Genomic DNA, 27,786 nt, shown 5'->3' with positions numbered 1-27,786 from the left:
AAAGCAGATATTTACATTTCCAGATGGGAGCTCCTCACAGGCCCCACCCTAGCAAAGAGAGAAAGTCCAGGAGACCGGCCAGAGAGCCCTTCTCCCGGCCCATTACCCCCTTTCCCTAGTCTAGGGTCTCTAGGGGAGGGAGCAGCCAGAGCCCCCCGCCCTCGCCCTGCCCAGCACCTGGTGCGAGCCACTCTCCTCCACCCGTCTCACCGCCCCACCCTTTGTGATTCAGAGCCCCAGCCCCGCCCAGGCGCTAATTTAACGCGCCTGGCGGAACAGCGAGGCGCTGCTGCGGCTTTCAGCTCCTTGCCCGAGCCAGCTTCCACTCACTCCGGGTCCCGGTCCCCGCGCGCCATGTGTCTCGTTGGCGGGCTGACTGCGCCGCCGCCGCCGCTGCCGCTGCTGCTGCTGCTGCTGCTGCTGCTGTGTCACCTGCCGTGCAGGGTGAGCGGGAGCTGGGGGGCCCAGCCCCGCTGGGTGAACCCTTAGGCTGGTGGGAGGGGCGGGATCCGTCTCCGCGACGACCGAGGAATCTGGGGACCTGGGGAGGGGAGGAATGTGGGCACGGGTAAATTGTTCCCGTAATCCTCTACCCTGAAGGCTCAGGGCTTCCTACTAGCAGAATCCCGTGGGGACAGGGAGAGGATCTCCGCTGCCAAGCTGCAGTTTGGGGTCTTGCTGTGCTGGACCCCAGCTAGCAGGACTTCAGGAGTGAGGCGGGGACCGTTGAGGAAGCGCGGGCTGAGTTTGCGGAGCAGCCAAACCTGGCGAAGCCGAAGGGCAGGACTCAAAGAGTGAATTCTGAATCCCCCAACATCTCTTTAAGGGTGGGAGGCCAGAGTTGGTCCCTCTCACCTCTTAAGCAGAGTCCAGTTGTGTGCTGCCCGGGACGCTACACGTTAGCACGTCTTCGCTTCCAGGTGTAACGTTCCACGGGAGCGTCTGTCTTTACTGCGTGCTTAGTAACAGTATCAACGTGGAGATCAATTCTAAACCACTTTTTTTTTTTCAATAATGAAAGGGAGGGGTTGATTCTGTCCTTATTTTAGTACTGAATTGACAAGACAGGCAGCCTAGCAACTTCTTGGTCTGTCGCTTCAGCAACTGGATGGAAATGTTACATGTGCCTCAAAAGCCTTGGCTGCTTCCCTTACTCCTCTTGCAAAAGGAATGTTGCTTTGAACTGAAAAGTGTTATTTCCTTCAGTTCTGGGTTTTTTGTTTTTTTGTTTTTGTTTTTGTTTTTCTCTCCCTAGGTGACTGCAGCCTTCCCCCAGAGGTACCTAATGCCCTACTAACTTTGGGAGGTGTCTCGAGTTTTCCTGAAGGAACCACACTAACATACAAATGTAATGAAGGCTTTGTAAAGGTTCCTGGCAAGGCCGACTCAGTGGTCTGTCTCAACAATGCATGGTCAGAGCTGGCAGAATTTTGTAACCGTAAGTTCTTCATTTTTGTATATATAAGTTACGGGAATGGACTATATCTTGCTAGTTTAATTTTATCCCTCTTTAGCATGAGTGGTAATTGATAGTTTTCAAGTATTATGAAATCCCATGGTATATACACCTGGCACTTCACACTGCAGCTAATTGACGACATTACTTCTCAGAATAGGTCCTGCTTCTTCATTAACAGGTTTGGGCATTCTGTTGTTGTTTCTCCGCAACCCCCCCCCCCAACACTGTACCTCCTGAACTAATAGAGAAAATAAACAATAGGTACAATTTAGGGGGTGAATTATATATGAATAGGTTTGGCAATCACCTCACGACACATAACATAGGTCTTCTGTGTTCTTAAATTTCATTTTGTAAAGTAGGACTCCCCAAATAGAACTCTGTGCTAGCATTTCAAAAAGTTCTCTGTATTTCCCTCAAAATCTAGCACTAGACACATAGTCCTATATTAACTTTGACAGAGACAAGTAAAGATAAAAGATGAGACTTGGTTCCTAACTTTGGACAACCTGGAGTCACAGAAGGTACGGGAAATAGAGAAACTGCCATAAATGTTTTGTGAAATCAGCTTGAACCTTTGCGTTTTGTGTGTGCAGGATAGAAAGCAGTGGTTGAAGTACTTAAGCCTTCACGCGTATGCTGTTTTAGAGTTTATAAGGGTTCTATGTAGCTGACTCCACCCCATGAGTGGAGTCGGGACTCTTACCTCCATTTTTCAGTAAGGAAGTAGTGTCAGGGGAAATAGTTCCCCAGAAGTTAAGTAACTTCTTGAGATCAGCAGTTCTTATGCAGGAGAGCCAGGGTCCAAACTTGTCTTTGTACTATAAATCCGAAGTCCCTTCCACTGTACCATGCCTCTACACATTCACCTTTGCCTGGATGTTTACTGTTTATAAATACTTTTATGTACACCGTGGGCTCATCTGATCCGTGGCCTTCTGGGTTGTGGTGAGGATGAAATGAATTTATATGTATAAAACACATAGAAGTGTGTTGTGTGTTTGTACAAACAACAACAATAGTGCTGTTATTGTTATTGCTAATCAGAACATTAGCCCCGGGAGTCTAAGGAAATACTAGTTCTCCTCTCACCCCTGTCCTCCTCAGGGAAGGTAAGCGGCAGTGCCTGCATGTGCCTAAAATGGGTCAGATTTCCTGAATTGTGGGCAGAGTGATATCTAGGTACCAGATGTACGAAGTAGGGAACAAAAGAATAGATGTGAATATGCTTGACACACCGTAAATGTTGTAGTGATATCAATATAGTTAAATACCAAATATGTACAAAGAAGTACAGAAAAAGGGGGATGGAAGGACCAAATAATTCTGGTTAATTAAACATAGATTATCAAATAAGGTGATATTAGTTATGTTGTTGCTTTTGTTAATACTTTTAGGTAGCTGTGACGTTCCAACCAGGCTACTTTTTGCATCTCTCAAAACGTCTTTTACCAAACAGAATTATTTCCCAGAGGGTTCCATTGTGGAATATGACTGCCGTCCTGGCTACCGGAGGGACTATTCTCTCTCAGGAAAACTAACTTGCCTTCAGAATTTTACGTGGTCCAAACCAGATGAATTTTGTAAAAGTGAGTATAATTTTACAGAGTATTCGTAATCATGTGGTATTTGGGGAAACAGTAATTCTTCCTTCATTCATGCTGGAAGTCTATGTGTATCTACTATTACTTTGAATGATTCTGAAAAGAACCATTAGAGTGATTTTATAATTCTGTTTTATAAATCAGGCCAACTAAACACTTGTGAGACGGGAGTATTAATTTACTCACAGATTTCACATTTAATTAGTTTAAGGTTACCTAAAATGTAAGAAGCATATATTCTAAATATGGTGCTTTATTTGAAACTTACAAAATGCAGGCAGGATTTTACAAGTCTAAGGATTAGAATTGTCAATAGTTCAGATGATGAATTTGCATAGAAGTGCCTGATAATTTAATGAAAAAAAAATCGATTTGTGCTCTCTTCTAGGAAAATCATGTCCTAATCCTGGGGATTTAAGAAATGGTCGTGTCAGCATACCAACTGACATATTATACGGTGCGTCCATCTCCTTCTCGTGTAACGAGGGGTAAGTTTTGGCATACTATATATTTATACTCTATGTTTAACAAATGTCAAAACAGATTTAGGACTTAAGATGGAAGTTTTTAAATTTGTGGTCAGTGTTTACAAGCTAGTGTCATTAAAACAATTCCTCTGCTCAAGGATCTTTCATCATGAGCTCATCATGGTTAAATTTAATAAAATGGGGGCAAGAAAGGACAATTTCTTGTAACACCAAATTCTCTCAATTGTTAGATTTCTGTACGTATAGGATTCATTGTAAAATTTTTAATGTGATTAGTAAAGGAAAAAACTTGTAATATGTTGGCACTTACAGAAATTAAATCTTTCAAGTGTTCCAATGAAACTAATCCTTACTTTACCTAAATAATGAATTTGCATATTTTTTTCTGTATGCAAACTGCCTGTTACAAAATATTGTGTGTTAAAAACATTTACTCCTAGTGTAAAAATATCATGCTGACCTGAGGTCTTTTCTAAGTTCCCTACATAGGGAAAAGGAACTCACTCTTTGGGTATCATCAGTGTCTCAGAGACTGATGGAAATTTCATGTCCATTTTCTCATTAAATATCCGCATATTGAATTATGATATTTTACTCTGTGTGTGTGTGTGTCCCTGCTGTCTATAAAATAAAAATATCAACATCGTGCGTCTCCTGTATGAAACAGAGATGCTTAGATCATTAATATGATTATTGTCAAATCTGGGGAGTACTTTGAGCCCTTAAAATATAAATATGTTCTATTATCCTATGAAGCCTCTGTTTATCTTTTAGAATTCAGAAATATAAAATATTCAAGCATCTATATCACTTTAAAATGTTTCAAAACACTTTCCTGTTTTCGCCCAAGTAAAAAACGTTTTGCATGTCTTATACTTTTTTACCCTTTGGATATCACCTTTTTTTAATTTAATTTTTTCTTTTCCTTTAAACCGCCATGTGAACTTTGATCAACTATTGTTTTGTTTCCGTCTACTGGTGTAGTAAATATTTTAAGATGATGTTTTGGAGAATTTAAGGGAAGGCAAACAGGTGGATGGGACCTAACTTTTTTCTCCCCTTGTTGCTTCAGGTACAGGCTAGTTGGTGTTCCTTCTAGTTACTGTTCCCTTGTAGATGACGGTGTTGGGTGGAGTGATCCGTTGCCTGAATGCCAAGGTAAGACTGAAAAAAACCTAAGCACTCTAGTTGTGAGGCTGAATAGTCAATAGTAAATTACTTTCTCTCATGAAGAATTATCCAATGTAGCAATGTCTTAACTAATTTAAAGATCTCTATTAGCGATGTTTCTTAATTTATTAGCTGTGGTGATAAAGGATTAAAAAACCCCAACAAATTCCAAAACAAACAAATAAACAAACAAAACAAACAAAAAACCCCCAGCAAACAGGTGTATATTGTGGTTGGTCATTTATTACCCTACCTTTCCTTCTAACAATCAAGCAAAATAGATAACAGGGTTTTTCTTCCCCCATTATTATTAATTTTATGAATTAAAATACTCTTGATCAGAGAGTTTATATGACCTGACCCTACATCCCAAAATAAGTGGCAAGAGAAGGCCTTTAACCCAGATCTCTGGACGTCAAACCCATCATTTTTCTAGGACTCAGTGTTGCCTCTTTTAAGATTATGAACTGAGCTAATTATCTGTAAATGTTTTGAAATGGGATTGATTTTTCATGATTAGAGAAATAAGGTTGTACAACAACGAAGAAATATGATCTTTGCATTTGAGAATCTTATCTTCTCAGAGGGAGAGTAGGGCATAGAAATCGTATCATAAATGCATGTATCCAGTCAAATTTATATCCACTGGAGACATATGTCTCCTGAAAATTGAGAGGAGTAAAATATGTGCAATATATTTCTTTTTTTTCTTTTTTTCTTAAGAAAAAATGCAATGCTTAAAAATGTAAGCTTTATGATTTCTCCCATCTTTGCTAAAATTATTGCTGAGTTCAAGGTTTTGGTGTTATCAGGAGCAGAAAGCTAGACTGGACTTAGTGGATTTGACAAGTGCATCTTGATTGACGCCCTGCGGGAGGGAATGCATGGGGTCAGTTGATAGGAAGACACATAAAATGAAGTCTTGCCAAGCAAGAGCTTGCAGGGGTAAGCTGGTCACACCTAGGTACTCCTTACAGGGCACACCACCTTGAGCGCTGCCGTCCTACGTCTGCTACTTCCCTTTTTCTCATTATTAGTACTTCGAAATTTTCAGCATTACCACCCACCACCCACCTTTCCCATTTCCACCATCTAGTAAGGGATGTTGTAAGTGATGCGAAAGTGAGTTTGGACGGCAAACGTACTCGAATAGGTATCCCCTTCTGGCACTGTGAGAAGCCTCTGATGCATGCAAATACACAACTTGGACTACACACCCAAGTCATGTACCTGGGACCTTGTCCCCTCGCCCACGGCACTGAACTTTGGACTACAGGTGCACACATCAGCAGTATAGACTCTTCTCGACCATCGGGATCATGTGACACATACAGTAAAGTTGGAATGACACAGAGAAGTTTAGCGTGGTCCTTGCTCCAAGATGACACAGAAATTTATAGTGTTCCATATTTAAAAAAAAAAAAAGAATATGGACAGGGAGAAGGGACCCTTTCAGGCCCTGCAGGGGGGAATTCCGAGGGCCAGTTTCTAGAGCATGATTTACAGTGGGGTGGGGGAGAAGCTCTCCGTAAGCATACCCTCAGCCCTGCCCATACCCCACTGTCAGGGAGAAGCTCAGTCAGAGGAGGGCCACAGCATGGCCTCGTAAAGTGTGAGAACTGGGGCAGGAGTCCCACTTGCCTGAGTTCAGAGGTGACACTGATTGCAATGGCCCCCATCCTCCATTCTTGGACTCCATTAATATTTCATCCACACTCTACCCAGATTGATCCATCTGAAACACGGAAGTGACTTATCTCTTCTGCCTTAAGGCTTATACATGTCTCCTCATCACTTACAGAGTCCAAACTCCTTAGTAAAGCATACAGGGGAGCCATGGTCTACTCACTTCACGCTATGTCTTCCCTCATACTTTATGCTCTTTCCACAAAAAGCTGCCCACATCTTTCCTTCTGCTGCTGCCTCCGCCTGGAATGTCCTTCGGTCCCTTCTTTGCTTAGCTGTTCTTTTTCCTATGTTTCTTTTCTTTTCTTTTCTTTCTTTTTTTAAATTTTCTTTTTAAGGGGTTGCTCTGATAGACCTTCTAGAAGCTTTCCCTGACCTCCCTGATGGTTAACTGTTCTTCTCTCTTTCTACACCATCGTGCACACTTCTGTGATGAGTCTCACTATTTTGTATTTAAATGAAAATCTTTGAATCTTTTTTGTCACTGTATTTTATTTTATTTTATTTTAAGATTTTATTTATTTATTTGACAGAGAGCACAAGCAGTGGGAGCAGGAGAGGGAGAGGGAGAAGCGGGCTCTCCGCTAAGTGGGGAGCCCGATGCAGGCGCAGACGCTTAACCAACTGAGCCACCCAGGCACCCCCGTTACGATATTTTAAGACCTAAGACTTAATATTTTATTTAGTTTTGCAATTCTGTTTCTAGAACAATGCCTGGTATGTATTAGGTGCTCAGGAAATCTCTGAATGGCACTGATGGTGATGTGTAATTGTCATGCCCCTTAGCCCCGTGTAAAGCAGATTAATCTGCTCTTGCTCCTTGCTTTCATCAGTGGCCTAAAAGTAATTTATAGGTTTTCTAATACGCTATGGTTACTTAAGGCCACTTGATGTGACATCATTGATGTACACAAGTGATCCCATTGCTTTCCTGGCTCTAGACAATGTGGAGCTGTTGCATTTATCAGGGCTACTGCCGTGGCGGGGGGGTGGGGCTCTTTTTATAATATGACTAGAACAACTCTGCTTGCACCTGTTTTCCGAATGCACTGCTTAATACATGTACTTTAAGTGAAAGGCTGTGCTTTAATAAATGCTTAAAAAAGTTTTATCCTAAAAGTCAAAATGTAATCCTGCCACTTCTGATATTTCGCTGTGTCAGAATCATCTGTTCCTATTTCCCAAGGATGCCCCTTGACTTCTAGGGCCCTTTCACTTGGCATCATTTCCCCCTGGAATGCAGAGCAATGGCCTCTTCTCTGCTCTCTTAGCAGAAGGGTGTATCTCAGTATTAAACTCAAGTTCCATTTCCTCCTTAAAATCTCCGTCCTGCTTTCACCTCTGAACTCTGGCAGTATTTGCTTTTTCTAGCACAATTTGACATGTAATGTGTGAGGACTTCATTGTAATTTTTGCTTCACATATACGTTCTAAATCTTATTTCTATACATTGGTCTCAAAGTGAGCATTCATGTTTTATACCATTTGTATCCAAAGCTCCAAATAACATGACTCATTACTTAATAGGTATTTCTGAGCTCCCTGGTCGATAGTGCTGAATTTAGAAAAATGGTAGATTTTTTTTTTTAAGTAAGTTATTTAACATGTTTTAATCTTGCTTATTAAAGTAAGTAATTGGCAGTTTTATTAACGTAAAATATGTTGGAATTTTTTTAAAGAAATTTTTTGTCCAGAACCACCAGAAATTAACAATGGATTCATTCTGGATCTACGGGACACTTACGTGTATCAACAGGCTATCAAATATAGATGTAAGGAAGGCTTCACCCTGATCGGAGAGAACTCTATTTATTGTACCGTTAAAGGTGACCAAGGAGAATGGAGTGGCCCGCCACCTGAGTGCAAAGGTAATGAGTTTGCGTTGTTGATTTTTGTTTTATTTTTACCTTTAGGTCTATATATGGGCTACAGAGATTCTATGAACTCCCTAAGAAATGAATGGAAAATGCGGTACATATATGCATATTTGCGTTTTTCTGGGGGGCACGATTTTTCATCAGATTCTCAGAGAGGTCTATGACTTCCAAGGAAAGAGGAACCACTGATATGGAGGATATGTGGTAATATATGAATAAATAAATAAATATATACACGCACATAGCATATAGCGCCCACACATGTACACGTAACATGTCTCACGTTTTTAGTGAGTTAGCTTACATTTGCTATTTCTTACCATATCACCTTCAGTAAGTTAATATCAATACAAAAGGTATATAAAATGGTTTATTTTATTCAGTTGGGAGGGAATCTTTGACTAAACTGAGGGATCTAGATAGTGATCCCAGGAGGCGGTATTTTTTTAAGCAGTGTGATATGTGAGTGCCAGTGCGACTCGAACTCCTTTTATAATTATACTTGGAATTATGTTAGCATGAATTTCTAAATAGCAGTGCTTGTTAAAAACAGTTATTTGTTATAAATAGTATACATCAACAATGAAGTAATATTAAAACCATGCAGACAAATACGAAATGTAAAGTAAAAATCTCTCTGTCCCTAATCCTTCTCTCAGAAGTAACCATGGTTAACAAATGTTTGCATTCGATTCTAGAAAATAAACATACCTATCCATATTTATTTTTTTAATCATAGCAGTTATATGGATATATCAATTATTTAACCTATTGAGGGGAATTTAGTTTTTGATTCTAGTTTTTTAAATTATTCTTACAAAAGATGCTGTGGCAATTATTGGGCATCTGGAATCGTGCAGGTGTACATTTTGTACAATAAATTCCTTGCAGGGTAGTTACTGGAGCGAAGGCACAGCGTCCCCGTGCTGGCTCCGCACCCTTGTTGATAATGGCTATTTTGATGTGGCGATGTGACAGCTGCCTGGTGAAAATTTCATTATATTGTTAGAATTAATTTAATTATGGGAGAAGTTTGATATGTGTTTGCTTCTTAATCTGGCTATGTGATACCCTTCATATTTATTTTCCCCTGTTTTATTAAATTATCAGTTATTTAGAGCTTACAAGTCTAGGCTAGTCCCCAAGTAGGCCATGGTAGGCCAATATTTCCTTTACAATAACTACAAAATCAGGGAAGATTTTTTCCTTTTTTAAGTCCTATCTTGAAAGGCACGAGACACAAGGGTGGGAACAACCAGGCCTGAATGAATTAGAATTCCTGGGGGTGGAGCAAAGACAAGCCACTCTGGGCTGGAGATCCATCGTGACTCCCATAAAAGACCACTGCCAGGAAAGAGAGAAACTGGCAAAGCTTTTAGTGGTTGTGGTGGGCTAGAAAAATATACTGAAAATTGAGGTCCTCAATGCAGAGCCAGTTTTTCACTCCAAGGGTCATTTGCTGATTTCTGGGGCTGCAGGGGACACTGGGGAGTTAGACCCAAAGCCTCCAAAGTACAAAATGAAATCTCTCAGCTCCTTATGGTATTTGGGCAACAAATATCAGAGGAAGAAGCTTGGATCAAGCACACACTCCTGTCCCCCTTAACACATTTGTGCCCATTTTGAAGCTGTGTGGGGAAGGAGGCTAGATTGCTGGGCGGGGGACCCCCGAAGGACAGACCTGGCTCTCCCACAGTTTCTTGGGGCTGAGGAAACAAAGATTCCCAGGCTGTTGAGGAAAAACCCAGAGGGACAACTCCCAAGGAACAGAGGCAAGAGTAGAAGTAGACTGAGTCTTACTAAGGCTGAGACCCAGCTCAGTCCCTCATGGGCTGAGGATGTGATCACCTCCAACCAGTCTGCCTATCAGAAAAGGGGACCTCTCTTGGAAGATCATACCATCTGAAGGTTTTATATACAACGTCTGTAATATAATAAAACAGTATTAGACATGGAGAGAAGCAAGAAGTTATAACCAAATCAGGGGAAAATAAATCCAATAAAAGAGATCCAGATAATTGAGTTAACAGATGAGGACTTTAAAATTATTGGTTAATATGGTTAAGGTATTAAAGGAAAAGAGAAATAGAGAATTTCAACAAAGAACTAGAATCTATAAAAATAAAGTAGACATTCTACCAATATAAAATCTAAAATGAAGAGCACAATTGTTTGAACAGTCATTGGGACGCAGTATTTGGAACAGGAAAAAAGATTCATTAATAAAGCCCAGAAGCACAAAGGGAGGCAGATGTAAAATATAGATAAAACCTTAGGAGATATTTGAGACATGTGAAACTGTTCTAACATAGGTTAGCTAAGAGGAGAGACAGAGAAAGAGAGAAAGAGGAACAGAAGTATTCAAAGAGATGACAGAATTCTCCAAAACTGATGAAATACATCAACACATTTCAAAGATTCTCAGGACTCTTAGAATAAAAATAAAACCACTTCCTGGCATGTCGTGGCAAAAATTTTGACAACTCAAAACAATGATAAAAGCACCAGGAGACAAAAAGACAGCATTATCTTCAAAGGAACAACACTAAAACTGATCACAGGCTTCTCGACAAAAATTGTGGAAGCCAAAGACAATGAGAAGAAATCCTTCAAGTTAAGGATAAGAAAATGACTGCTCACCTGGAATTCTTTACCCAATGGATATATCCTTTAAAACTGAATGCAAAATGAAGATGGTCTCATATGAAAACTAAGGGAACTTGTCACCAGCAGACCAGACCTGCCCAGAATGACAAAGTAAAAGCATTCCTTCAAGTAGAATGAAAATAATCCCAAGTAAAACATGAAAATGCAAGAGGAAATGAAGAACACTAGCAAAGGTACATGACTAGGACTGTACAAAATGATAAACGTATCGTCTTCTGGGGTTTGACGTGTACGTCCAATACAAGTGTATAATAGCAACAGAGCAAAAGGCAGGAAGAGGTAAATTGAATTTAAGGGTTACAAGGTTCTGGCAATACTAAAATGTTGTTAAAATGTTAATTTGCATAGTTGACTTATAGTCTAATATATACTGTAATCTCTAGGGCCGCCATGAAAATAATAGTGAAAGAAAGTATAAATCATAAGCTAACAAAGGAATGATAATGAACACTTTATCCAAAAGGAAACAAGAGAGGAAGGGAAACATAAACTAGATGGGTGGAAGAGCTGACTGATAGTAAAGTGTTTGCTATAAACCCAACTATATCAGTAATTACACAGAGTGTAATTTAAGTAAGGTCGTCAGACTGGATTAAAAAAAGAAAACCTATTTGCTGGCTACAGGGGACACAATTTAATGATAAGAATACTGAATGGTCAAAAGTAAAGGATGGAAAAATATACTTTGCCAACAACTACCAAAAAAAAGAAAAGCTGGTGCAGTTCTCATAATATCAAAGAATACTTTAAGATACAACAGTTCATAATGCTAAAGGGGGTCCATTCAACAGGAATCTATCACAATCTACTATCTATGAGCACTGGAAAAAAAGCTTCAATCCACATGTAGCAAAAAACAGACAGAAAGAAAAATAGATAAATCCATGATTATAGTATGAGAATTCTACGCACTTATTTCAATAGCTGTTAGAATAAGCAACCAAAAACCAATAAGAATACAGAAGCAACAGTTAAACTTCTTAAAAAATTGACATAGTAAGAGCATTGAACCCTGTAAGGACAGAAGGAAAAGTTTTTTTCAAGTGTGCATGGAACATTGCCCTTAGGCTGGGCTCTCAATCACCATGTAGTTCAGAAGATTGAAATAATCTGGAGCGCGCTGCTGGCGATGGAATTAAACTAGACACCAAACAACAAAATGGCAAAAGGAGAAAAGTGATTTCCGGGAAACTTACACCATACTAACACGCACGTCTTCTGGATCGAAAATGAGAACTAGCGTGGTAGAGCAAAGGATCAATTTCATGTGGGAGCACCTTACAGGAAAAGTCCGTGTAAATCGTATCCTAACAATACCATCTACCATTTTTTGAGGGCTCAGTCCTGCGCTACCGGCTAGGTATTTTCCGTGAGTTATCCCGTCCCCACCGTCCTCTGAGGGAGCTACAGGAACAGAAATAAATGAGGGCGTGGAGCAGGATGTGTGTGCTGGTGGCGCAGAAATGTGGCAAAATGTGTTCCTTCAGGGACAGACGTTGTGGGCAATAACCTACCTAAATTATTTCTCTCCTTCCTTACAATAAAGTTCTCAAATCTGCTTTGTTTTTATCCTCGTTGTAGAGATGAGAAAGTCACAGCTTAGCAGCATTAGAGAAATCGACAGCAGTCTCCAGTGTGGGTGAAGCCAGCAGCCCTTCTCGGTGCTGCCTTACGAGGGAGTGTGTAAGCAACCCGAAGTCTGACAGGCACTGAAGACCTAAAATTGTACTAAATTGTTAGAGTTGCGATTCTCAGAATAGGATCTTAATCAAGGTCGCACTTCAGATGTTTGGTACCTGATCTGCAATCCAAAGAGGGACTAAACTAATATGTGTCACGTTGGTACCCAGCACAAGAGGAAAAAAGAGTTATTTTTTTCAGATTGACTGTATTACTTGAATAAAGAAGTGAAACAGAACAAGTTCCCAAGGTCACTAACATGTCCTGAAAGCATTGGGAAAAAGAACTATGTTGTGATTATCTCTGTCTGTCCAGTGGTTCTATCTGGTTCTTTGGTCTTGGCATGAGCAAAGGAAAACATTTTGTGAGAGAAAATGTCTTAATTTGGGGTGTGTCACAGAATGAGATCACTGGCAACTCTGACTTTGGTTTCTTTTCTTTATGCAGGAAACAGTTTAAGAACCTCAGTACTACTTTGGTGTAAAGTACTTTAGTTCTCTACAGGTATACTTTATATCAAAGCGAAAACAATGCAGTGTTTCAGTTCCTTGGGAAAATCATAATTAGACTTGGTTTCCTAAAAGTCATATTCATATTTAGGTATTTGTGGGGGAGAAAGAGAGAATTCATAGAGCAAGCAACTTGTTCCTAAGTCTTAACTTGACAGCATTATTAAGCTAATATTTTTTAACATTTTTCTTCCTCGTAAGGTTCTCAGATTTCTAAGGTCACACCACCAGTTCAGAAATCCACCACAGTAATTGCATCAGCTACAAAGCCCACATCAACTCCTCAGAAACCCACCACAACGAATGTTCCAAGTACCAAAGCTCCGTCAACTCGGAAACCCACCACAGCGAGTGCTCCAAGTACTGAAGTTACATCAACTCAGAAACCCACTACAGTGAATGTTTCAGGTACCAAAGTCCCAACAACTCCTCAGAAACCCACCACCATAAATGCTCCAGCTACAAAGGCCCCATCAACTCTTCAGAAATCCAACACAGTAAACGTTCCAGCTACAGAAGTCCCATCAACTCCTCAGAAACCCAACACAATAAGTTCTCCAGCTACAGAAGCCCTACCAACTCCTCAGAAACCCAACACAGTACATGTTTCAGCCACAAAGTCCCCATCAACTTCTCAGAAACCCAACACAGTACATATTTCAGCTACAAAGACCCCATCAACTCCTCAGAAACCTGACACAATAAATTCTTCAGCTACAGAAGCCCTACCAACTCCTCAGAAACCCAACACAGTAAATGTTTCAGCTACAAAGGCCCCATCAACTCCTCAGAAACTCAACACAATAAATTCTTCAGCTACAGAAGCCTTACCAACTCCTCAGAAACCTAACACAATAAATTCTTCAGCTACAGAAGCCCTACCAACTCTTCAGAAACCCAACACAGTAAATGTTTCAGCTACAAAGACCCCATCAACTCCTCAGAAACCCAACACAGTAAATGTTTCAGCTACAAAGACCCCATCAACTCCTCAGAAACCCAACACAGTAAATGTTTCAGCTACAAAGACCCCATCAACTCCTCAGAAACCCAACACATTAAATGTTTCAGCTACAAAGTCCCCATCAACTACTCAGAAACCCAACACAGTACATGTTTCAGCTACAAAGACCCCATCAACTCTTCAGAAACTCACCACAGTAAAAGATTCAGCCACAGCCAAAAAATCCCCCATATCAAATGCTCAATCTACAGAGACCCCACCAGCAGCCCAGAATCCCATCATGGCAAATGTGTCTGCTACACAGGCCATGCCAGCCACCCATAGATCCACCACAGTGAAAGCTTCATTTACACAGAGTCTTCCAGCAACACGAAAGTCCACTGCTGTACATGCCCCAGTGACTAAGGGTCTCCATACAACAAAAAGATTGACCTCTGCTCATATTACAGCAAAACAGAGTTCAGCTACTCCCAGGACAACCAACGCACCTAAAGGAAAAGGGACCGTCTCTTCAGGTTAGTTGACACAACTCAGGTTTTCCTGAGTAGGGATCTAAGGTGCTATGGTGGGAAGAGTTTTCCATACTAATGCTCTTGACTTTCTTCAGAGGCAGATTGGGAGTATGCTTGGGCAAAACATTTTGCAATAATATAGAAAAAGATTGGGGCTCCATGAAAACAATGCTAAATTAAGCTTGGCAAAGAAATTCTGTTTTTTATATGAGTTTTAGGGAGTCCTTGAATTCTTCAAGACCCTTCAGAGAACCAAATATGTACCATCCTTATGGCCATTTTCTTGGTCTGGTTTATTGATAGAGACCCATCCCTTAAGTTTGCTGAAGGGTCTCTTGAGATTCCGTAGAGTTGCTAATGTGTTAAAGCATCTCAACACTGTCTTCTAAGTAACTGAAAAGACAGAAATCTTTGAAATAGTCTATATTTACACAAGGGTCTTTAAATGACAATTTTTATAAAAGTGGACTAAAATATGCTGTAGACTTCAGTAATACACATTGAGTGAATGAATGAAACTCTTCTTACCAGTTCCTGCTTCTTCAGGCTACCGTGATGTCCCCTTGTCTATTAACTTACCTAATGGATAGCCAACATTTCTATAGACATTCTTATTCTCTATTCAAGATACCTATTTTTATTTCAGTTTCTTGGAAAATCTCAACAGGACTGTGAGCCAGGAGATAATTTAAAAAAAATTTTTTTAACTTCTTAATTGAAGTCAACACACACATACACACACACACACTGCATAAAACACCCATGTATGACTCAATTACTTTTCTAAAGCAAATATTTTTGTAACCACTACAAATGTCAAGAAATCAACTATTAGCAGCCCCTCAGATTTGCCCTCTCACTTTCCAGATGCTCTGTTGATGATCTTGAACTCCATCCTCTGACTTATCCTCTTACTTAGCCAATATGACCCCTGCATTCTGCTCCCTACACTGCATGGCCTAGGACTTCACTCACGGCAAATATGCAAACCTCATTCCATACCGTTCTCCCTCTTCTGGCTTTGACCCATTTCTGCCTGTCTTCGTTTGCCCACCAGGCCTTCAAATCATGTTATGATTGCTTTTCCAGATTTTGTCCAGAGTTCATAACTGCTGTGATGAAGTCTGTTTTGCCATCATCACCCAGATAATTTTTTAAGACCTTGGAACATTACAGATATCCTTGTTGAAATTTCCTTTGTATATTTCATGATTCCCTTCCGTAAAAAGCCAAATACATGCGCATACACAAAATCTTAACCCAGCCCTCCCCGTTTTTGATCATTCTTCGATGGTATCAAATAATCATGGTGTTTTTTTTAAATAGTTTTACACATTGTGACCATATTTTCATATACTTCACAGTTGTTATCTCGAAGCCTTTTTTGCCCTTACCTGACTATTTTTAAGAATTTAAACATTACAGATATTATATGATGTACCACTTCTGTTTCTCTCCCTCTGAGGCACTGACTGCCCTGAGCTTGGTGCGTAAGCATCCTATCTATGTTTTAATTCTTATGCTGCAGGTGTGTATCCATTCCTACCTAGTACATGATATTGTTTTTTTTTTTTTTGTAATTTACATAAGCAGTATGTTGTATATTTCATTATCTAACTTGACTTTTGGCACTCCACATCGGTTTTATAGCTTGTGTTCACACCTTTAGATCTAGTCATTACTTTAACACTTGTAGGAGGTTACTGACTTCTTCCATTTTTATGACCTGTCTGGGCCTAAAAGTTTTAGGTTGAATATACCTGATTTTTCATAGAGCAAGGCAACAAGAAAGAAGTCTTGCCCTATGTAAATTTTTTAGAGTGCTTACTTTGTTGAAATATTTCTGCAAAAAAAAGAATACAAGATAATTTAACAGATGTAAATGAAACCTGAAAAAAAATGAACTAAACCTGAATCAATAATTATGATGAAAATACAACCAATATTTGGGGTCAAATTTCTCTCTTTTATGCCATTAATTTATTCTTCAAATCTCATATACCATTTTATGCTCATGTTGAAAAAGAAAGTAATTGCTGCCACTTGCTTGCTATGCCTTATAGTTAGTTCTGTGTACCATACACTTCCCCTCCCTGGACACAAGTCCTTGCGATAACCTTGTGACATAAGCCTTTTTAGCTTCATTTTATAGACGACGAATTTAGAGACTCAGAGATTAATTTGTATGATTCATATAGTGCCCAGTTAATAGGGAGAAAGTTGGCAGTTTTAACACCTATTTACTCCAGATCCTGTGCTCTTTTCTACTGCGTAATGTCACCTGTCTCAGTGGTACTTTTGAGTAAATCCATTCACTACTTAGGAGAGCAGCATATTATATTTATTTGAAAGTAATTTTTGCAGTGCCCCATTCATAGTCCTTGAAAGGTAAAAAGTTAAGGTGCTGTGGTAATTTGAGCTTTTGATAGAGTCTGCTGAGAGAGACTTCAGTTTCTGATAGTTTCTTTTTTTTTTTTTTAAAGATTTTATTTATTTATTCAACAGGATAGAGACAGCCAGCGAGAGAGGGAACACAAGCAGGGGGAGTGGGAGAGGAAGAAGCAGGCTCATAGCGGAGGAGCCTGATGTGGGGCTCGATCCCATAACGCCGGGATCACGCCCTGAGCCGAAGGCAGACGCTCAACCGCTGTGCCACCCAGGCGCCCCTCTGATAGTTTCTTGGTCATAGGATTGGATCGTGATTATTTACTACATAAGCTTTCAAACTTGTTTCTTGCCATCAAGTCCTATAACCAAATTATATGGTGTTTGTTTCAGTATTCACTAACTCTTTATCATGTTTCACGTTTTTAGTGTTGACTCTTTGAGTAGATATAGGCACTGCTGTATCTGTTGCTTAATATATAACTGTGTTCATAAATTTATTTATAATTTCTTTTAGTTATGGAAATCAGAGTTACTTTTGAACTTTCAAGTACACTGTGGATATATATGTTAAATTGCTAGCAAATCAGTGGCTTTACTTTTTTTTTTTTCTTTCCTTTTTTTTTTTTTTTTGTAATTCTTTTTTCTTTTTTTTCTTCAGATGCCGCCATCATTGCAATTGGTAAGTTTGGGACTTCGGCAGTTAAAAAAAATTGTCATCGGTGTGGGATGTACAATCCATATTCCTGGAAGAGAATATTGTCTTTTTACTGTCTTAGGAATACTATTAAAATGAAATGTTTAAGGGTGTCGAGGAGAAGTCGGGTAAATGCAGTTTATCGACGTGTTTGGTGGACACCGTTAGGTACCCAGTATGTTCCTACGTATTCCCAACCATGTTCTTGTTCCAAGGGAATTTTAGGGCAACTTCAGATCATTTGGCCAGCCAGTCAAGTATCATTGACTGCCTATTGTCTCAAAGCATCATCATTCTAAGGGGCCAAAAACAACAAGAAGGAGGCTGTTGTCAATACAGTTTTTAAGCCTCAAATATTTTATAAGTACTCACAAACTACTCCTTGACCGTTTCTAGACTTCTATTCCAAATAAGCCAGAATGCTACCTTTGATTACATCCTCTTCCTTTTCCCTTCCCTGTCAGTGATTTAAAGCAAAGATAGCTTTAAAATTATTCTGTTGCTATGGGCATAAGGGTATATCTGTGTTGCAATTTCTTCTGCCTTTGTTCCAGTCCTTTTTTGTTGTTCATAAATATTATTTGATGTTATACATTTTAACAAGAAGATTAGTAACTCTTAAAGAAGATGGTAAGAGAAATGTTTAAGAAGCAATACAGCTTAGTTGGTATATTAATAAGGAATGCCCAATAGAAAATATACACTTATAAAAAAAAAAGTGAGTATTTTAAAATTACATCCTTATAAGCTAAAGTCTCCTATCTATGCATGCATGAATGAGACAAGGGATTGAAGCTGAAAGTAGGTATTTTATTATTATTATTATTATTATTATTATCATTCTTTTATATTTTGAATGAACCTCTCCTTAGCTAAACTACTTATCTTGAAAGAACTGAACAGTTGGAATTCACTTTGTTTGTTTGATATTTTAATAGAAATAAATGTATTCTGAATGAAAACTTCATGATTTCATCATTTAATGTGAACAGTGATGAGTTTAGTCGATGGGCTTTTTCTCATCTGCTCAGTGGCGTCCGATGAAGGTGTGAGGTGCTTATTTTCTCTGAAATTCTTGAAGTATGTACTATATGATTTCCCAAAAACTTTCCCTTAAAGTTAGTTGCAATTCCAACTTGTGCTCAAAAATAAAGAGGAGCTCTTTCCCTCTTAAATCAGACATGTGGCAATATTTTTCTTTGGGATCTTATAGTTGCAAAATATAAACCTAAAAATTATCTTAATTTCTTCAATTTATTTTGTGAATCGGAACACTTTTCTCATTTTATTTTTATTTTATCAATTTTTAAAAAATCTGTTGTTGAGACACAATGTTGCATTAGTTTCAGGTATACAGCGTAGTAATTGGGTAAGTGTGGGCTGCGCCCACCCCAAACGTAGCGGCCTTCCGTCACCATACGATGCCATTATAATGTCATTGACTAAATTCCTTACACTGTGCAGTTTATTCCTGCCACCTGTCTTATTTTAAAGATCAGCAAACTCTACTTACAAAGAAATTGCTTTTCTTGATTACACTGCAATGTTAGTGACATAGATGATACTAGAACTTTGGAAGTATTTGAATTTTTTCCTATTCAATTCTGCTAAGAAAGAGAGACTGACTAATCTCAGAACTTCCTTATTTGCCACTAAGTGAAGACTTTATTGTGAGGCCTATAGCCACTCTTCGGCTGGCTCTGTATCAGTGTTTCTCAAAAATCTTTTTTTCATTATTGCCCTCTCCCCCTCAGGGAACTTTTCAGACTTTTTTTTTTTCCCCTAATCACCGTCCCCCCCCCACCACCCAGTGAAATTTTACTACCACAGATATACTGTAAATCTATTTACATTCTTTATGTGTTTCTATACTTTATACATAAAAGAGTAAGATTTTGTTCACCCTTTTGGGATAACGCCACTCCCATTGAGAATACATGCTCTGTATAGTTGTATTTTGTTTTTGCTTTTGTTTCTGTTTTTGTTTTTTTATGCCAGCATTTAAAGAAGACAGGCTTGTGTTTTCGAGTCAGCCAGACCTTGGTTTGAATTTTGTGGGTTCTTTTTTTTTCTTTTTTTTAATCTAGTAATTACTCAACCCAAGTGATTGAACTTAATCTTTCTGAGGCCCAGTCTTCTCATTTATGGTCCCTATTTAAAGTCTTTGAAGCTTAATGAGATAATAAATATGAAAACTCCGGCATAGTCCTAACCATTGAGTAAATATTAGCTTAAAGTAGTCATGCAGTGCAGTCACTGGCATTTTCCTGAAATGGGTTTCTGACCGTTTTATCATTCCCTCTGGCCACACCAAAGAGTAAAAATAGTCCTTTATTAAGGTAATATTTGCATTTTTGCTGTGTGGCAAGTACTCTACTGGAATTTTTATGGTTTTTTTTTTTTATGATTTTTATTTATTTGTTTGACAGAGAGAGAGACAGCCAGCGAGAGAGGGAACACAGGCAGGGGGAGTGGGAGAGGAAGAAGCAGGCTCCCAGGGGAGGAGCCTGATGTGGGGCTCGGTCCCAGAACTCTGGGATCACACCCTGAACCGAAGGCAGACGCTTACCGACTGAGCCACCCAGGCGCCCCATGGAATTTTTCTGTTTTTATTTTACTTTTCAAAGGACCTTATAATGTATCTATGTCCCATTTTTAATTTTTTAAAGTTTTTTACTTTTTAAAAAAGATTTTATTTATTTGACAGAGAGAGAGAGCACAAGCAGGGGGAGTGGCAGGCAGAGGGAGAAGCAGGCTCCTCGCTGAGCAGAGCCCCCATTCAACTCTGGGCTCCATCCTAGGACCCCGGGATCACGTCCTGAGTGGAAGGCCGCTGCTTAACCAACTGAGCCACCCAGGCGCCCCTCTATGTCCCATTTTTCATCTGAAAGAATGATTTTTGCAAGATTTGCAACTTGCCCAAGGTCACACCTCTGTTAGGTGCTTCAGCAGAGGCAGGCGACTCGTTTCTCCAGCACGAGATACTTGAAACGGTAGAAAGATTCTTGTCCTATGTGAAAATCTGCACAACTCAAATTTGACAATGAATGTAGTTCTGATTCTTTACTGCCCCCCCCCACCATCGTTGAAACCCTATTTCGTGATGTTCATAAATCTCTTATGGGGATTCATAAGTCAGTTGAAGGAATATTTAAGAAAAAATGAAAGACTACTCAGGGACATATCTAAAATGCTCTTTCTGTATCCTTCCAATACCACATGCTGATTAACTGGGGCTCTATACATCCACCAGCGTGTGGCATATGGTACTGACGAGCCCAAGTGCAGGCGTACTTTCAAGAATCTTGAATCCTCAGTAGTAATTTGAAGTGTGTCAGATACTATGATGTCAGGTCCTCACTGTGTCTTATTAAACCTGTCTCTCTGTAGGATGAACTTAAATCCCATTTTAAAGTGACTTCAATTATCTACAAGTAATTCAAAGTTAAGAAATCAGACAACATAATCATCTGATTTTTCATTGATCTGCTTAGGCTGACAAGAGAAGCATTGAAGTTCCCTCCCTTAAAAAATACAGAGGCACAGGAAATCCAGTGATCATAACAAAACCCTTCAAGGGTCCTATGGATGTTGCCGAGGAAGTGGTGTTAGATTCTGATTTGTCAATCTGAAAATTTGAGGTTTACTGAAGCACATTCTTTTTCGTTCTATAAAAGTCTCTTTCTGGTGTGACTTCACCTGTCCACAGACCTCAGTTCCTTTATTCTGTTATGTTAAGGACGATTGTAAGGAAGAACAACCTATTAACAACTTTTTTAGTTTTGCATATAAACTGCACTTCCGCTTTATTAGATGCGGAAGTGCGACCTTTTGAAGTGACTGGACAAACCCACATTTCTTCAGAAATAGAACCTTTAAATTTATACCAGATCTTATATGTGGAATTCTGACTCAGGTTCTTCAGGAATGAAGATAATACTGTGTATATTAATGTAATACCCATCTAGTATAAATTGTATTTGAACAACCTCAGGTATTTTTCTTGAACATACTATGAACAATTAAAATCGTGACCAGAACCTGGGATTAGAAACCAGTTTTTCTCTGTTGATAAACTGTTCAGTTTATCCTTTGTTGGTCTCAGTTTTCTCATCTGCAAAAAGAAGATCATTCAATGCAATTTAATAAATATTTTCTAAACACTTCCTACTATTTGCCAAGTACTGTGCTGGTTATTGGAGTGATGGGATATGAGGTGGTAAACTGCTTTACAATGTCTTAAACATTGTAAATATCATTCTATATAGTGAGAAACATTGCTAAAATACTCCTTTTAGTTGGAGAAACCCATTTCCTGAAATTATATAATTGTCCTACCTAAAAGCTCTTCAATTAACAATTAAGAGCATTGGTATCATGATTATAATTTCATTGTGACATTTATTCTGACTCGTAAGTCTTAAATTGACCTTGATTCACCCTTGGGTTGGTTTTTCCATAGGTACCAAGTGAATTTTGAGATCATAACTATTGCCTTTATACTTTAAATTCTTCTTTATTTATAACTTGGAAGGTAATACGCCTATTAGTTTACTGAAGAATCACTTATGTAGAATCCTGTTTTTTCATATTTCTGTATTTTGATCTAGCTTCCTGTGAAAACATGAGTCTCCGCGCACATTCTTCTAGAATTACATATGTGCCGATCAGTATTCTAAGAATAAGATTTTGGTTCTGCCATCAAGATACTTTAGATCACTTTAAAATTTTCTGTCTTCATTTATCATTCAAATTGAAAATGGGATGGTTTTACAACCCTTGAAAATGGTGGAGTTAATGGGAGTGGTGAAGGGAAAAGAAACCCCAAATTTTTGAGGAGCCATGATTTATTTTACGAATACAGTCTTTCCAAGCTAATGATATGGTGCTAGGGGATCAGTTAAAGAAATTGGGTAAAATACTGAAAAAATTTACCTGTGGTAGAAATAGCTGTTTTGTTCAATCATGTATCCATATGATAGTACAATTGTGTGACATGACTGTTTTGCTGATGTGGAACCAATTTGTGATTTGGTTGCTTTCCTAGTGTCATCTGTCATTTCCTTTGCAATACAGATCCAAAGACTAGAGCTCAACGACATTGCAGGGTGAGGTAGGGAGGAAGAGGGAGACCAAGAATGGTATGGAGAAAGGGCACACAGGTGGTTTGGAGAAGAAAGACTGTGTGTAAAAATCAAACTATAAAAATTATGGATGACCAACTTATTTGACCAATTATTTTTTTATCGGTCAACTCAAAATAGTGCATTTAATCTCAAAAGGAAATATTAGCTTTCCTAAATGAAATCGTATCGACAACAGACTAAACACTGAACAGCATACTCTGTAAACAACGTAAATATTTTAACCTCCATGCACGGGTGACATTACCTTCCCTGTGAGGGAGAAATGCCTACAGCTCTTATCTTTACGAGGAACCAGAGTAAATGGCTTTCCCATTAACCACATATGTAGCCCTCCCCTCGCGGAGACTCAGTTCACTCATCCACACAATGAGAGTGAACTCTAAGATACCTTCTAGTGCGAAAATTATGTAACTCAGTCATCATGTTTGAACGACGATGATCAAAGCACTTACAATTGAGCCTGGTAGGGGTTGAAACACTTCAGAAACCTCTCCAATGGGTTAAACACATTTTATTTGAGCATGGTGATACTTCAAATATTTGATTTCATTTTTCTTTGACCAAAAGCAGGATAAACAGCGTGCCATTTTTACTGTCAAACTAGTGACATACGAAAGGCACACACAAAATGTGATTCGTGTCTCCTGTTTTTCTTTAACTTGGCTCATAACCAGTGTGTTTGTCATTGTGAAACTGCGTTGTATCTGTACTTGCTTGTGTTTCTATTAACCGTGTTACCAAATTTTTTCCCCCTCAAGGACTTGTTGCTGGTACTGTAATTGGTACCCTAATTCTAGTCAAAATTTTCTGGCACTATGGAAAATCAGGGTGAGCAGAAATTCTGATGATTTAAAAAAAATGTGTTCTTAGCTTTTCTCCAGTAAAACTTGACACTCTATCAGAAGGTAACTCTCTTAGCTTAATTGTGTTTTTTGACATGCTCTCTCTTTATTCCTTTTCTCTGTCATTACTGCCCTGGGTGAACAGATAGATTTGTGTCTTTTTTGTCTTTTTTTCAATTTTTCAGTGGATTCAAGGACATTAACATGTCAAAGGAAAGTGATTTGAAAGCCACATTCTCACCTTGCAATCTGTTAATCAACTCACCTTGTTTCCCTACTCAGTCCAATTTCTGGTCATATATGTGTGTTGCGGAGAAGCAGAAACCCAGGGAAAAATCAGCCTCTAGCAGGTTTGGCAGGTTGCCTGTGATTAGGCCTTTTTTCTGAGTTGTATTTATGAAAACATACCGAAACAGATATAAACAGCCCAGGAGCCTAATTGCTTGATTTGAATCGTCCCAGGGCTGAAGTTTACGGGCTGAAGTTTACGCGCTTTGTGACAACAGGCAACTTCACTTCTCTGATGCTCCTTTTCTTAACTTGTAAATTGGGGGACATATAACACCTGCTTCAGGGGACTGTAGTAAGGATCAAATGAGCTGTCCCCTGTAAAGAAGGTAGAACATTGCTTGGCACATGGTAAGCCCTCAGAGGGTAGAATGCAGCACATAGGGAAAAAACCAGTATTATTTGAAATATCTGATCTGCATGCAATGTGCATGTTAAGTATGATGTCATAGCTGGCTCTGACCCATCCTATAGACACAGGATTATTTCAGTTCACCCTCGTCTGTTTTATAGATTTTACTGTTCAGAAAACTTATATAAACTTGAATGATTTCTAAACTGCCCTAATGCCTATTTTTTTTCACTCATTAAAAATAACTCTACTTTAATGCTGCCACTAACTGGCCTGTTTTAATTTGGGGGCTGATGTGAGCTGTCTACTTTTTACCCTCTGTAACTCTTACCTTTCTCCTTAGATTAACGGTATTATTGAAGCCTATTATAAGCTGAAGTATGTAAATGTTCTTTAAGTCACTAAGTGGTTCAGTCTTTTAGTAAAATTATCCTGCTACTGGGTCCTGGGCTTTGTGGGCTTTTAAGTAGATATTTGTTTACTGCCAATAAAGTATTCTAGATGCTATAATAGCAAATGTAGTGAAATAGAGCTTCAGATTTTTCAGAAACTTTTTAAGAATGTGGTTTAGAGTCCACCAAAAACAAACAGAATTCGAAGTCATACAAAGGGAGTTAAGTTGGTTCAAATGCTTGAGCAAAACTACTGTGGAAAAACAGTAAACCACCCCCTGGGTACTTCCTTGCCCTCGTTCTGGCTCTCCTTTTGATTTAGAGCATTATGGGTTTACCTTGCAAAGCCTGGCACAGCCTGGCAAAGCCTGGTTTCCCTGGCAAAGCCTGTGGGGCCTGGTAGGTGAGGGGGAGGGAAAGGAATGTGGAGTTCACTGGGCGCTCTCTGGGCGGTTTCAGTTTCTTTACATACTTTTCAGTAAAATATTGGCCATGATCGTTCCAGTGGGATTAAAGGTGCTGAAACATAGAGGAGGGAATATTTGTTTTGAATTTCACTGGGGTTTTGCAGTAAACCGAATTCCTCTATTTCTGAATCAGAGGACACTCATACAAACCCCTAAGAAAACACTTGCCTTTTTCATGTGCACTTAGAAAACACTCCACTTGCCTTTGTTTTGGAAGTAAAAGCTGTTGAAGTTAAGAGCTAACTTCATATGTTCCTGGTTATGCTCCTGATCTCATACTGATTTAATTAAAAATTGGATCTTAATAGGGGCAGGGAAAAGAGTTGATGAGTGGGAAGGTGATCACGTACCCTCACTTGGTGACCCTTGGCGTTTGCCCACCAAAGGATTTCCTTTCCTCTCTTAGAAATGTAGGGTTCCGTAAGTTTTAGTTAAAAGGGATGTGATTGTAAAGAAATGCTAATACTGCTTTTCGGTTGAAATTAAAATTATATAATTCAATTAGTGTTTTCCTTCTCTACTATTCAGCTCTTATTACACTCATGAAAACGGCAAAGCATGCAAAAATAATAAGCTTTGTAATTTAACTGTGACTGGTGCTGCCTCAGAAGTAAGACGTTCTGGTAAATCAGAAAAGGTATATGGTTTAATAAAGTCACATTTCTGTGTCTTGCAAAATGTCCATCAGTACAGCTGATGTAGGTTTTATCCATGACTGTTCAAGGATAATAGGGGCTCAGACCTCTATTATTTCATCAGACTGGTTTTTCTTTCTTGAGTGAATGACTAACATACTGGATCTCTCATTAGCATGATGTGTCCTCCATTCTCCGCTCATCATCTCATCTTGTGTTTTGCATTCAGTTTCTTGAAATGATTGGCTGCTAGCAATGCCACAGATATTTGGGGGAAAAAAACGAAAGGTGGATACATTAGGGCTTAAAAGTAGGAATGCCTTCATTATGACTGTTTGCGTCATGAGATGATTGGCTTATATTATATTTGTTTCTCCTTTTTTACTTGGTGGCTTTTAGAGTTTCCAGTGTGTAGGAAATATTAAGATTTGTTTTATGGTATCTTTTGTAAGTCATGCTTATAGATCTTATATCTCCTTTACGTTATACAAAATTATGACACAAAAATAACTCAATATAAACTTATCCGTGAAACATTCTAGGTGTCTTCCTCGAGGTGTCTTTTGATGAAACTTTTCTCTATGGCATGTGTCAGGGGTTTTCATTGACTTTTAATCTGGAAGTATCTTAACCGATTCTAACTTGGCTACTTAAATTTCAAGAAACTAAAAAAACTCAAGTGTCATATTTTAGTTGGTGTCGCTAGAACTACGACACACTAAGATCCACACTGGCTGAGGCTGGATGACTTACTAATTTTGCCTTTGTTTTGCATGGTGCACTAACTGATTAATTTCCATTGTTTATCACATAGTAACCCAAAGATTAATGTGTATCATCAGTCAATAAAATTATTTTGATGTTGACTTTCTTTTTTAACTTTCAGGACACACATGTGTAACACTGACAGTCTTGTTTATGACGCTAGTAACCATTGGCTAGCTGATTTAGCCGAAGAAGAGTTAAGAAGAAAGTGCACACAAGTATGCAGACTATTTCTAGTTTCTTAGACCTTTCTGGAGGAGTGGACAAAATAAATGTAATAGTGTTCTTCGTTTCACATGCTATCATTGTCTTTAAGGTGCATAGGAAAATCATCGAAGCAAGGAGAAGCAAATCTGTCATGGGACACTCCCAAACCTCTTGAAAATAGAACAACTTGCAAAATTTCGAGTGATTACACTCCTCAAAATGTAGGAAAGTGTGGAGGTTCGGTCAGACTTAGAACGTGAACATGAAAAAAGGAAATGCATGATTTTTTTTCACTAGATGTGTAACATTTTTTTTTGTTTACAAAGGAAATCAAAAATTAAAAATTAAATACAGTCATTGGATACTTGGAAAGAAACCAAAAACCTAAAATCAGTCTCTTCTGAGCAAACTTGCCAAAGAGAGATGAACCATATTATAAAATAACCCTTGACTGTAGGGCGTTTTCTTTTCTTATTCCATTGAAATGAGTCTAAATGGGTTAACAAAATATTTTAAAGGAAAAACATGCTCATGACCCAAGAGCACTGATTTTCTTGGGTTAGTTGGTGGCAGAGAAGGAAGAGAGAATGAAGAAATAACTCTTTGTCACACAGTACAGGTATCCAATCAGGACTCAGCCTCTCACTTGTAAATAAAATGGATTGGCTATAATTTTGTTTAAGGACAATCTTTTTTTTTTTTCCTCTTGGAGAAGGACCCCTATGAAAGGGTGAAAAGTATCTTCATTAATTTAATGTCTCTAAAAATATCCAGAGATACTATGATATTTACACAAGAGAAGAGTCTATATTTCTGAAGTGAGATGTTCATAGCCAAATTGTAAATCTTATTCTTTTGTAATATTGACGTTAATTTATTTATATTTATTTATGTCAGTGAATGCATTGGTTTTACATGTATAGCAAGACAAGTTCAAGAAGATATGTAAAGAAAAATTTATTTTCCCTAAATAGAAATAAATAATTGATTACA

The 27,786-nt window shown here is 38.7% G+C and overlaps 1 protein-coding gene and 1 pseudogene across 1 annotated transcript; both read left to right on the top strand.

Moving 5' to 3' along the window:
* Nucleotides 1-262: 262 nt before the first annotated feature.
* Nucleotides 263-27,786, top strand: CD55 (CD55 molecule (Cromer blood group)). Its single transcript, XM_040636395.1, is given in 12 exon segments — nucleotides 263-427; nucleotides 430-444; nucleotides 1,256-1,438; nucleotides 2,857-3,048; nucleotides 3,452-3,551; nucleotides 4,624-4,709; nucleotides 8,087-8,275; nucleotides 13,342-14,619; nucleotides 17,663-17,683; nucleotides 23,604-23,673; nucleotides 25,715-25,823; nucleotides 26,708-27,786. Coding segments are annotated over 12 exon segments (2,331 nt in total). The 5' UTR covers nucleotides 263-354; the 3' UTR covers nucleotides 26,723-27,786.
* LOC121104144 lies at nucleotides 6,036-6,135 on the top strand (annotated as a pseudogene).

This window comes from Ursus maritimus, unplaced genomic scaffold (genome assembly GCF_017311325.1).
Source record: "Ursus maritimus isolate PB19 unplaced genomic scaffold, ASM1731132v1 scaffold_2, whole genome shotgun sequence".
NCBI classification, from domain to species: Eukaryota; Metazoa; Chordata; class Mammalia; order Carnivora; family Ursidae; genus Ursus; species Ursus maritimus.
Note: the sequence above shows the minus strand (reverse complement) of the source record. Positions and strands in the feature narration are given on the sequence as shown.